Source organism: Podarcis vaucheri (genome assembly GCF_965113315.1).
Source record: "Podarcis vaucheri genome assembly, chromosome: 2".
Classification (NCBI taxonomy): domain Eukaryota; kingdom Metazoa; phylum Chordata; class Lepidosauria; order Squamata; family Lacertidae; genus Podarcis; species Podarcis vaucheri.
In genome coordinates, this window is record NC_138760.1 from 49,439,072 (window position 1) to 49,452,696 (window position 13,625).

Below are 13,625 nucleotides of genomic sequence, written 5' to 3' on the forward strand. Positions count from 1 at the left end.
CAATAATAGGGCTTACAATCTTGTAAGCGTGTTTAGGATTGCAGCCCTCGTCACATTGTTCTTTCACGCTTCTAGAAGCTGGAAGATTTGTAGAGAAAATATGTATTATTGTGATGAGGCTGATTATATTTTAAGTGAGAAATCAAAAATCTATTCTGCTGTACTTAAAGAACTTTTGGAAAATGACAATCAATCAGCCACATTTAAACACAAGGGGATGGAGTTGTTTGCCCTCACGTAGCTTTAAGCAATAAAAAACAAAATATCAAAGATTCCAGTTCATAATGACTATTCTTTAATTATTACTATAATTTTTAAAAAATGATAAAATGCAAGTTTCTGTTCGCATTACAGAAATGTTACCCTATGCTTTTTTTCAGATAATTTCTGATTTCTTTTCTTTTTTTAAAAAATGAAAGCAATACAGCTAAGAGATAGCTATTCAGTCATTGTACATACAGAATAGATGCCTCATCACCAAAATGTCAAGTGATGCATCGAGTGTTGATGCATCATTCTGTTCTCAAAAAGTCAACCCAATTAAAAAGTTAATCAAAATGAAATCCTGCACTTCAGTGCTCTTATGATTATGAGTACCTTATCTAACACATACTCACTTTTGATTTGATGAAAAACAGTTTCCCCCCTTAAAAATAATAATTATTAATTTGCTTACTGTGCTCAGCTTTGGAGACTGGACATCATGCTTATTTATTATATTTATTAGTCAACTCATTAAAAAAAATCTCTAGACAACATGCTGATTAAAATAAAATACATTAAAATTCAGCATGAAAACCCTAAACAACCCTAAATGTTAAAGAAAATAAGAAAAATTGAAGAAAATATAGCAAGACGTACTATGTGCAACTACAAATACATTTAAATTCAGCCACATACACTTTCTTTCACTTAGATAGTATGGAAATTTTTGATGTTACATTACATGAAACAGACTGTGACTACCTACCACTATTTCTGTGGAGCAGTGGGAGAAACTTACTCTTGAAGTTATAGTGCCACTAGCCCTAAAGCTATTATAGCGGCTCGATAAAAATGAAGGATGCAAAAGGAATCATTGTTACACAATTAAAAATAAGTTTGCTCTAGTGCTGAAGCGGGGGGGAAGATAAAACCTCTCCTCCCTTCACGCTATTGCCCACAATCATTTATCCCAGCTACCCCTACGTACTTAAATAAAAAGGGGTGGAAGTAACTGCATATCGTAAATAGCACTAACCACACTGGATAACAAACATTATCATTACACCTTTTAAGTTCTTCCCCACTCAAATACAGAGTTCGCTTAAATATTACACTGCTAGGAAGAAAGCACTGTTCCATGTCCCAACTTGTATTGTGACTCCAAAGTGTCCTGCCTCCTCTTGGCTCATGCACTACAGATGGGCATGCTGTCCCAAATGCTCCTTGGATTCATTCAGAAATAATCCAGGGTTATTGGTGGGGAGGTGTTGTGGGGGCACTGCCCTGGAAAAACTCAGATTATTTTCCAAGGGTTCAGGAAAACACCCACTTGTTTTTACCATTGTACCAAAAAAACAAAAAACAAAAACAAACCCCTCTCTTCTTTTTATTGACCTATCCAGTGGTTGCAGAAGCAGTAGTGGTGAGAGAAGGAAGGTTTTTCCTTTCCCATCCTCCTCCTCCATCTTAGTTTCTGCAACATCCTGGATAGCAGAGAGCATATCTGGAAGATCATGGAAGAGGTGGTTGCAACTGTGTTAACCCTAGGGAGAACTGCTATCTCACTGTCTCCCAGGTTGCTGGCATTTCTACTGTATGATGCTTTTAGGGCTGATTTTTCCAGGCTTTTTTCAAAAATGTAATTTAATTGTTATTGTGGCATTTTGTTTTCTTTTTAGCATATTGTACACCACTTCAGGTGCTGCTTAGAAAGCGGGGAAAGAGGTACAGCAGTAATATTATTGTCAATAGTTTAGTATATTTTAATGCTAAAATAAACAGCATGAAATACTTTATACAAGCAAAAATGCAAAGTTTTACAGAAGTAGGTTAGAACGGACCTATGTCTCAAATAAATAATTCATACTTTCAAGCTCCCATAAAACATTAAATAGGCAATAAAGCTTAAGAGCCAGAGTTTTCAAAATTTCTCAGACCCCAGAATTGATATTAGGTTTTCAAACAAGCTTAATGCTTAGTTTGTCTCTTTCAACTGAAGTGGACAGCTTTTTCAAAGCACTCAGCACTTCAAGCTCAGATTCTTATTATGAAAAGAGTTTGGCAGAGCAAACATCCGGCTGATAGAAACTCATACAATTTTATATGACCAAAAAACACAGCTGAAATGTAAGAAATGCTTTCTACTTGCTCCAGTGGCAACAAAAGCTATAATTACACATATTCCAAGTCTTCAAGATCTTTTTTAAAAGTATTTTAAGCTTCTCCATCAACTGATCTCTGTATGACTTATTTCCTAACCATTTTCTCCTTCTCCCATCTGCTTTCTAGTATGCATTTTCTAGCTTAGGAAGCGCTGATCATTGTTTCACATTTAAATATGGCCCAGTTCAAACTAAGCCAAAATATGAAAGAGCCTTTTGCTTCTGCATCCCTTTGCTTCTTCCTCCAGCACATGCCTAAATACCAAGTTTCATCTCAGTTGAGAGATTATGTTGACAACTTCCAAACAATCCAGAATCCTAAACCAACTTCAACTTGTTCCAAAGTTCAGAACCATGATTTCTCAATAAATATGAAACATAAAATGATTCCTCCTTAGAGACTTCCTGGTTTAATTACAGTTCATGCAATGGGGATGGTGCATCAGCAAAAATTTGTGTCTTAGATTATTAAGAAGAAATATGATTGTCCAACAGTCTCTTCAAAGCTCCGGCTTAAACTTAAGAGTTAACTCTTCTCAAACAGATAGGGCTTGGTTGATACCAGGGAGGGGGCCTTTTCAACAGCTGTGCCTAAGCTCTGGAGACTCCCCTTCCAATGGAAACCCATCACACCATCTCCTTATGAGCCTTTTGCAAGTTGGAAAAAACCTTCTCTTTTAGGAAGCATTTGGGCTGTGGACTGCTATATTAAGCAATTGGTCTCTGGATTTTTGTTTTGTTGTTAGTCACTTTGACCTCTTCAGATGAAATGTCAGATAGAAATTATTCACATAAATAAGCCTGACTCCCAGAACACATCTGTCTTTCTAAAATGCCCTTCAGCCATGAGAGCCAACTCGCATTGGGCAGGCTTGCCTGCTCTGAGTGTTAAAAGGTATTAAAAAAGTCAAACCCATAACACACACACACACACACACACACACACACACACACACACACTGAAGACTTAAAAAAACCCAACACTTATGCTTCTACAGGATATGATCTGGCTTACAGAAACTGGATTATTTGTCAGTATTTCTCTTAGTGGAATTTCCACTCACCAGTTAAAGTATTTCTGAATATTCCAACATTCTGTGACATCACAGCACACAGGGAGCAGCTGGGAGAGAGGAGTTTGTAGGTGGCAGGCACCAACTTCCTAGTGAGAGCCAATTTCAAGCCAATTGTAATTTTTAATAATTTACTCTGGCTTTGTTAAATGTAAGGATTGGCTCACTGTATTGTTCCAGTTTGTTCTGCATTACTCATATAACCACAAACAGCATAATGGCATACATAAACCACAGGAAACATATCAGATTCTTCAGCCTTAAAGTCATGTCCAACACTCAATCATGCAATTAAAGACCAGTACGACGACCATATAGTTAATACTATAATAATCAGTAAAAGCCATTAATGCCAGCGCAGTGTCCACACTACAGTACTTATTACCAAAGTCCTTGTGGTTATATTGCTTGTTTCCTGTGTTGTTTTTCCAATGGCTAAGTGTTAATGCAAATATGTTAGAGAGGGCAAAATGTTTAAATATGTTTTGTCTACCCACAGTAGAACTATTACAATAGGAGCATCAACATCTATGTATAAGTTTAATTGTTTCAGCAAATTTAGTTTCCAGAATAGGCATGTTAACTTTGTAGCAGCAACAAATAGCTTGAGAGCTCATTTAAAAGAAACTTGATAGCCTCTAAATTGCTACAGAAGGGTTTGTAATGTTATTAATTGCTTAGGTACCCTTATTAAAGTTAGGATGTGGGTCAGTCCTGATAGGCAAGTGGTATAGTCCTGGCTAACAACAGACAACCCCCATCATGGCAGTCTTCTTTCCCACTTCTTTCTGGAAACACTGGGGCTCATTTTCTTACAATGGTTCAGTCTGGTAATGGGTGACACAGACCCCAAATTCAGAATGAATCTGATCTTTTTATACTCTCTCAGAGAATTAAATGGGTGAAAAGACTTTATCTGAGAGGTCTCTGAAATCTCATGTCAAGTGCCCAGGGAACCACCCTGCCAACTTATTCATCCATTCCACTCTTTTCTCTGCTTACCGTTTTACACTTGTTCACATTTAATTGCATTTGCCATTTTATCACCCACTCACTCAGGTTTGGAGAGGTCCTTTCAGAGCTCTTCACAATCTCTTTTTAATGATCCTGAACAATTTAGTATCATCTGCAAACTTGGCCACCTCAACACTCACTTCAGGTTAAGAAGCACAAGTCCCAATAGTGACCTTTGCTCCACTTCAGAGAACTGTCCATTTATCCCTGTTCTTTGCTTCCTGAAACATAGCCTATCCATGAACTACAAGAGGACCTCTCTCCTTACTCTTTGACTGCTAAGCTAGGTTTGCTAGGGAAACTGTTTCCAGTTTTCCTGGCAAACAATACAATTGAGGCTTCTGAACCTGCCACCAAGACTACTGGGGTATGTCATTTGAACTCCTCATGGTTGAATGAATTGAGCCAAATGGATTTAGAAAGTACTGACACACAGCATATAGAAGCACCAAGTATGTTTGGAGGCCTTCAGAGTGTCTACTGGTGTCAACAGTCTTCTGTACTGTTAATTTCTTCCCCACTATTGCAACCTAAGCTTGGGAATGCATGGGAAGAGGAAAACCAGCTGCACACTACAGTAGGTGCTGAGGCAAATGAATGACAAGCTCAGGTGAACTTTGGAGGGAGGATGGATTCCCTATATTTGGGCATCTTAAATAGTTGTGTAGTTTAAACATACATACACATCAGTTCAACTTTGACTATCTTATGTGTACACTGGAGCTTTCCTGGCCTCTGCAAAGGCTTTAACCTGCATGCTGTTTATTCTAGTCCTCCCCTTCAGCTCCCTTCATATGACTCCTCAGAAGAAAATGATGATTTCTACTTTCCAGATAGAAACCATTGCAATGGTCCCTAAATTTAGCAGTCAGTGAAATCTGTTCATGTGGGAGCCAAGAAGATTCTTCAAAAGCAACCAGCAAACCAATCACAACTTCCTGCTGGATTTGGAAACCCAGTTCTTTCTGCTCCAGAATCCAGTGGGGAAGGGGCGCTCAGAAATTCCATGGGAAAACATTGTTTGAATTCAAGCATGCAGGTTCATCTCTGAATTTTGTTTCCTGCTGAAGTTACTTAGATGATAAAAAGTTACAAAATATTACAAGAGCCCTCTTCACTTAGTTGCAGCTGTGAAATGCACTATGGATAAATGATGCCCACCTGCATAGTTAACAGCAAACATTATCTATCCTAACATACATTTCTAGGATAATGCACTTGGCTGAACAAAATTTCTGAGCTAGGCTATATTGTTATAAAATAGTAACAGCAATATTTTCAATCTCAAGAGAGCTAGTGCCATTCAAGATAGAATGATAGACATAAATTATTGACAACTAGGTACAAAGTCAACTATTCAAAAGTATTCTCAGTGGTGTAACTGCTGCAAAAAAATCACTTTTTCGTTGTCAGGATTGCACAAGACGTATTTGAACCTTCTTGTGTGCACTGTTAACTCACAAGGGAGAGAGGCTTAAAAAAATGGAGTGGGGTGGGAACAGTGATGTGCATGTGTAGTAGAGTTGGAGCACACTGTCTGCGATGAACTATATTTAAAAATGGGGAGGGACATGTTTCAAAAGAAGGTGGTGGAGCAAGGGGTGTTCTTCCTGGTGTTCAGCATTTGTTTTATCATTCCTGTTTTTAATACACTTGCTTGATATAGAAGGGGTACTAAGCCTTTGAAGTAATAAAGCTGTAAATAAGGTCACAAAATGGCTGGCAGAAATTCATAACTTCAAACTACAAAAATTATTGGAATATGTCCCAATCTGCAGAGGAAATCACATTTTCCCAGCAATGAAATACTGCCATTTGAGTGCTGGGAAAATGTGATTTATCGCCAACAGAAACACATGTGAGGAAAGGCAACTAGATTGTCAGTGCCAGAGTAAAAAAAGCACATTTTTTATTGCGGAACAAAAATAAAATGGCAACACCCCGACAAATTAATTAAGTTCTTTTTTTAAAAAAACTAACAAAACAAAAAAACCCCACTCCTTATCAACAAGCCTGTTTACTGGAAATGTGTGCTTGCTCTCATATGGCACTCTCACATGTCGCTCAGATTGTATACTGATATGTATACTGATACATATTTGGTGCTTTGGATAGATCTCCACTCTCTTCACTTATATATCCAGGACTGGAGGGAGGGCAGAGGAGGGGTGTGTGTGTGTGTGTGTGTGTGTGTGATAATCCTCATATCTTCTCAAGATATGGTTCTGCATCAGCATTTATTGACAAATTAAAGGCCAACAATACGTTAGATCAAACGCTAGATGAACAATTAGAAGATATTACATGACAACTATGTTCAAAAAACCTGGGCTAAATTTTTCTAACGTTTAATAATATTGGTGTTACTATTGACAATTGGATACTTGTAGCCAACCACCCAGTTCTATGAATGTTTACTCAGGAGTGAATCTCACTGCATCCAATGAGGCCTACTGCAGGCAAGTGTGTGTGTGTAAGGCAGCAAACATAAAACACTTGCTAGGAAAAAGTGGAGCTCACTTTTGAGTTCACATGCTAAGGATCACGCTGTAAATCTTCTGTTTTGTCACACATGCCAAGGTTTAGCTGTGCTAGACAGTAACTTGTACAACATTTTGAATATTTTACTTTAGACTTTGGGGGCCGGTGAGAGACCACTAGTTTCAATGAAATGTAAGTGAAGCTCTAAAAGAAGCAAAACACCTTTGAAACTGTCACTCATGCTTTTGACCAGACAAGCCCAGTATAAAAAGGACACACACTCAATCTTGTACAGCACAAAGCTACTCATATCTGCTCAGAAGCATGTCCTATTAATTTCAATGGGCATATTCCAAAGTATTGCATTGGATTGTAGGCTTAACAATAGTGAATGACCAGGAGCTGTCCATGGTACCACATGCTTCTCTTCCCTGCAGCCCTTCCCCTCTTCTGCTCAAGTTCTTGTTACCATATTTAAGGAATTGTTAGTTGGCACCAGTTGCAATTAGGGTTAATATTAACTGAGGATTGACCTTAACTAGGATTTGAAAGTAGCTTCAAATTCTGGTTAGAGACAAACACCAGTTAGTCTAAACCAGTGTTTTCCAAACTTGGGCTCCAGCTGTTTTTGGACTACAATTCCAATCATCACTGACCACTAGCTAGGGATGATGTGAGTTGTAGTCCAACTACAGCTGGAGACCCAAGTTTGGGAAACACTGGTCTAAACCATGGTTAATGTGGCTTGATGTAGTCCTTAACTATGGTACAGACTAAAGAGGCAGGAAATTGAGCCGAGAAAAGAGGTTTTTCTGTAAACCCACAGTATGCTCCTTTTCTGCAATCACAGGAAGGGGTTAAGATTATTCACTCTGCAGCAACCTATAATGACAATATCAATTCATGCACTGTCAAAGTAAGTGACAACATGGCGACTAAAACCCACACAGAAACAGTAAGGCCTTCTATGATAAAATGTCAGAGAACAAGCTATGCAGGTCTATGCAGAATTGAGCTCCAATGAGTTCAATGAGACTTATTCTCAGGCAAGTGTGTATAGGATTGCAACCTCTATTTTTTTAAAAAAAAAATCAGATCACATTGCAGGAAAGTGAAGAAACTCTCATAAAATAAGTTTACTGTCGATTTTTTATCTTTCATCTGATTAAAAGAAGCCTTATGAGGCCAAATACATTTTATCCAAACAGGTGGGTTTTTTTTTTAAAAAAGAGTATTATCTAGGTAGGACTATGAATATTGTTTTTCACATTATGTTCATTCTTCATCAGTATATAGAGACCATTCTGATACTAAAGTTTCAACATTCAAACTTCTGGAGGACACTTAACAGACTGCATAATCTTCTTAACAAAACAGAATAGTTCCAGCCTTCAGATCAGAACAGGTTCTCATTTTAACACCAGTCTTGCAGATCAGGTTTGTAAAGTATGAGACTCTTGAACAAAATAAATGTTAATATTCCCAAAAAGGCATTAAAACATGGTATGTGTCACCCAGGTTAGTTCTACTAAGTAGTGGGCCGATTTCAAAAATATAATCTGCCATTTCTAGACATATAGACAAAACACTAGGAGCATGCTGAAATATGTTCACGTGACAGTGATCTAAATTCAAAGTTCAGCGTCTCTCACTAGACAGAATATACCTTATGATCACTTTTGGGAAGAAGGAATTGGAATTATGCATTGCCTCAGTGATCAGGTTCCGACATACTACAACAAAATCTCTGAACATGAAACATGCAAAGATCTAATATTTACACAACCATTTCTCGATACATTAGAAATTGAATTGTTCTTTCAAAGTTTGGAAGATTATGCCTATCACAAAAACACATTAATAACTTCTGAAGGAAAAGTATCACCCCCTGACAATGTCACCGAGTGTTAATTCATGTCATGCTAATATGCAATAGAGCCAAATATCCCAAGCAATCATTAAAAAAAATGTAAACACAGTGCGTGGGGGGTGGGTTGGGAATCTGTAATTTAAATTGAACATTTTCTATTTGAACTCTAGGTCTCACTAATTAATGAAACTGAGCTGACACAATTTCATGTCATTATAATTTGCCTGGTTATCTCATTAAAGCATAGTCTTCCATATTTTACAATGCTAAGCTACTGTGATCCTTTAACAAACACAATGGATGTTAAGGTTCAACACAGTCTGCAAATGAAAACCAAAAGTTCAAAAGAAGTTAATTCTAGTGCTTCTTGTTGCTTTCTTTCCTTCATTAGTGGTCTGCCGCCTGAGTAATGGATATATGATGAGGCTATCTTATAAATATATATATTTAAAAGTGTTTTAGCAACTCTAGATTAACTAGTCTTACAGATAACTCAATCACTATGCAAGAAGTTTTGTTTTAATAAAATAAAAATAATAAAAACTTGCCTCAAGTGTAGCACACTATAATAGGGCCGTCTCCCTAACAAACTTTTCAGTGTGTTTACATGGCTTCTACAACCATTTTTAAAAATGGAAGGCCAAAGATATGCAAGACAAAGTGTGACCACATTTTATGCGATCCAGGTCCCATTCCAACATATGTACACACCCATCTCTTCACCCTCTGTACTTTCATTTAATAGTATGGCTCTACACATTAGAACTGGCAATAAACTTATATGAAGCGTTCATGCAACATTTAAAAACTGCATTCATCAACCTAATTACAACTTTATGTTTGGGTGCACAACATTCATCTCAATCCCCATGCCTCCCAAGAGTAACTGAAACAATTTAACTGTCCCAAATACATGATGAAAATGTTAAAATATTCTGAACTGTTGTGCAAATCGATGTCAGCAGGGGGCGCTCCTGCATGAAGCAAAAGGAGGCCACTATTGTTCCTCTAAGTCTCTCAGTAGCACTTAACTATATGTCTGAAATGGTCTCTCCTATATACTAAGACTGTCAAAAATAATAATAATCGTACCAGCTTTTTACACACTAAAAGTCGTAGTGTTTAAAAGCCTTTTGGAATAAACTTGCAGATGTTATTCTGAAGGACAACGTTTTATTTCAGTGGCTGTACAAGAGGCCTCCTAACATTCATTCTAGTAATTCTATGGATTTCCCCAAAATACCACAGGTTACTAGCATTTTTCTTATTCAGACGTTTCAGATAAAAATAGTCCAAAATCAATAGCTTGAGAAATTATTTCACACTGCTTTCTGACATCTATGTAGAGAAGACGTAAGCACCCAATTGGGGGTGGGGGGTGGTGGAGAGATGGCCTAATTAACTGGAGAGCGCTGGTGCACATTGGTGGTAAATGAGAAATAAAAGCAATAAAGTCAGAACCTGCATTCACAGTTACTGATTCCATAGACCCTTGTAAAACCTGGTTGGGGGGAGATGGACCGAAAGATAAATGAAATACTCACCATATTGACTTCTGACACCATGTCTATGCTGGCAATGTCTATGTTCATGCCAACAGCCACAGGGGGACCTGCAACACAAGATGGTCTGCACTGTGATCTCTCACAATTTAACTCATTCATGCAAGCATTATTCGGACTGAAGAAGGGGTGGGGCAGCAGGGCTTCATTTTAGCCACGAGTTTGCCTTGCAGCGTTTCCAGGATCGCCGTCAGCAACGGGTGCTTTATATAACACACACATACACAGACACACACAGACACACACGTGTGTTAATAATAGGGTAAAGTGTCTTTAAGTGGCTGGCCGGAGATACACCCCACTAGACTTGCAGTGTGAGTTTCAACCCAGAGGCTTCTGTTCCTGCTTGCTGCACGGGCTCAGTCCGGTTAGCCGAGACCTTGCAAGCAGGCGAAGCCGAGCGAGAGGGACGCTGACTCGGGATTCAAGGAGGACTTTAAGGGGCTCTCGGAACCGCACGCTCCTCGGAGCCCAGTAACAGCATAGTGCCGTCTGTACTAGCGGCTTCCACATACGTTCAGAGAGGGTCCAAGGACCCGGTTTAGCATACACAAGCACAAACGACGCGGAAACCTGCTCCCCAACGCACAGCTCACGGGGAGCAGAATGACATTTCCATCTCGCTTAGCCGAACATCCTGTACTCAAAAAAAGGAGAAATGTTTACTGTGGCCACAGGCAGAGCACACCAGGCTTGGTGATACGGATGCTGGGGAAACTTAGGAGATTTGCATCTCCAAAAAGCCGATTAGCTAAGCTTTAATTACGCGTTAATAGGTAATCAACGCACACGAGACCAAGTACTGTGTGTATAGATACAGAAACATACAAATACAGACACACACACACGAGAGAGGAGATTTAAAGGATCGTGTCACGGCCGTTCCGGGCTAAGGGAAATTGGGGAACAATTGGCTTAACTTTGGGTCGAGCTTCAGAAAATGGCAACATAGATGCAGAGCAGGAGCAGCGCTCACACCACGTTGAAAACACACACACGCGTGCGCGCACACACACACATACACACACACACTCCGGAGAAGGGACAGCCTGAGCGTGGAGCAGGCTTTTCTACAAAAGCAATCGAATTACCTCCGAAATCTGGCCTCAGCCGAATGTCGTATCCTTTCAGCAGTCTATCCACGGTCTCTTTTACCAGGGACATATTGCTGGGATCATTAGCACTAAAGAAAGGGGTAAAAAGACATGAGAGAGCGGTTTCCCCTGTCTCTATCTCGCAAGATGCATTCTGCACCTCCCAGTTATACAGTACAATTCAAAGTGAAGGCGAAAAAGAGAGACCCTTTGGCCACTTACCTCTGTGCACACACCACTGTTATGATTAAGGGCAACGACCAAATTCCAAAGCAACCCTTTTCCCGGACTCTCAGCATCCCTTTAGCTTTTGATATGATTTAGGGCTTCAGTGGAAGAGAAGAAGAGATCCAACTTATTCTAGCCAGTGCAGTAATTCTAATGTGGAGCGCATGCGCACGGCGTACCACAACATCAAAAGGAGCAGTGGTTGCTGCTGGAGATGGAGCAAATTTCCTTGCCAAAAAAAAGAAGGAAAGGAGGAAAGAAAAAAATTAAAGGGGAAGAAGGAAATGCATTATTTAAAAAAGAGAGTAATCCACAAAAGGATTAAGAGGTTGTTTTTTGTTGTTGTCCTTTTAAGTAAAATAACACAGACTTCAACAACCGATGAAGTTTCAAGAGTTGCAGGTTACAGCAGTTTTGCAACCTAGTTTAAATGGGGAAATGTGCAAAATCGGATTAGGAACGGAAGGAAAAAGAGGTTAAAATGGGAATGCAAGGCGTGCACATGGGGGAGGGGGAAAAGCTAGACTTTATGCTCTTTGGGAATAGCAAATGGTGGGTGAAATCGCGGGGGGGAGGGGGCCCGAGTTAGCAATGGGTGGCTGGAAAGGGCTCAGCCTATAGCATTTGGGGGAAGGGGGGATGTGAGATGATGACGAGTTTCTTGGTAGGGGTGAGATGGTTGCCTGAGCTCCTGGAAAAAGAGAGAGAAAGAGAGAGAGAGAGAGAGAGAGAGAGAGAGAGAGAGAGAGAGAGAGAGGTGGTCTTGGGGGCACATAAATTAAGAGCGGGGGATCGCTGGATGACGTCGTGGGTCCTGCGATGCTCAGGATTCTTTACACCGGAAAAAAGTAAAAAGTAGGATCTACAGAGCCTTAGCACCATGCAAAGAGGCTGAGACAAAAGGCCACGTCTTTCTTTTTTCGGTTTTTTATTGTATTATTATTATTCCACCTAAGGAGATCGAGCATCTATAGAAGGGATGGGGCGATGCGAGAAGGCGATCGTGCCTAAATGCACCACCACATCGTGCCTAACTGCACCACCACCATTCCTAGGAAAGGTGGGGTGGGATGGGGTGGGGGGCTGGAAGAGGGCAAGAGGGGAAGTTACCCGGACGAGAAGTCTAGGCTGTCAGTGACCATGCTGCTGCTGCTGCTGCCGCCGCCGCCGTGGTGCATTTGGCACTCACAGCCTCCTTACCTTCCCTGGTAGGAAATTGCAGAAATGCACCGCTCAGGGCTCGAATCGATGCCCGCGAAGAAAGCGCAGAGGAGCAGCGAGCTGATTTGGGGATGCTTTGAGTGACACTTAAATCCCCAGAAGCCGAGCTAGACCCGAAAGGCTTCCTTGCAAAGATGCCTGCTGCTGCTGCCGCTGCTGCCGCCGCCGCCGCCAGCTCCTTTCCTCCTCCGCCGCCGCCGCCACCTCCTCCTCCTCCTCCTCCTTCTCGTCCTGCAAAAACCCACTTGGAGCCGCCGTGGATCTGTGCTGCTTCATTGAACGGATGCGGGGTGCGGGGCTGAAGTGCTCGCCTTGCCGGGGATAGCACGAGAAGCGAGGCGCGGGGGGCGGGGAAGGTTGGAATTAGGCAGAAACACTTGGATTCCTCAATTAAGCCACGAAATCTCTAATTCGCTACAGGGGAGAGAGAGGAGAAGGAGGAGAAGCAGCAGCAACAGCAGGGAGAGGAGAGGAGAACGGGGCGGAAGGGGGGGGGGCGTTCCACGCCGCGGGAGGCGGAGGGGGGCGGCGGCGGCGGCGGCAGAGAGAGGTGAACGGTGCTTGTGTAGGAGACGCCGAGAGCCTCGGGTAGCTCCTCAATAAACGTTTAGTCATTCCGCACACACAGACCGCGGCAGGCGGGTTTCCAGCCCCGGCCTCCTCCACCACCTCCCCGCCTTTTGCCTGCTGGCTGCCTAGGCTCGGCTTTTCGGGAA

The 13,625-nt window shown here is 41.0% G+C and overlaps 1 protein-coding gene across 7 annotated transcripts in view; it reads right to left on the bottom strand.

Annotated features, from left to right (window-relative positions):
- GABRB2 (gamma-aminobutyric acid type A receptor subunit beta2) overlaps window positions 1-13,397 on the bottom strand; it is a 116,485-nt gene extending 103,088 nt beyond the window's left edge. For 3 of the 7 annotated variants that reach the window (XM_082214732.1, XM_082214731.1, XM_082214727.1), the window contains exons 1-4: window positions 12,889-13,397; window positions 11,683-11,916; window positions 11,458-11,549; window positions 10,349-10,416 (exon numbers count right to left, since the gene is read on the bottom strand). In XM_082214732.1, the coding sequence (XP_082070858.1) occupies window positions 10,349-10,416; window positions 11,458-11,549; window positions 11,683-11,759 (237 nt within the window). In that variant the 5' untranslated portion in view covers window positions 11,760-11,916; window positions 12,889-13,397. Of the gene's footprint in view, window positions 1-10,348; window positions 10,417-11,457; window positions 11,550-11,682; window positions 11,917-12,798 lie in introns of all 7 variants that reach the window. The other 4 variants (XM_082214729.1, XM_082214733.1, XM_082214728.1 and 1 more) reach the window with 4 other exon arrangements.
- Between the last annotated feature and the right edge of the window lie 228 nt (window positions 13,398-13,625).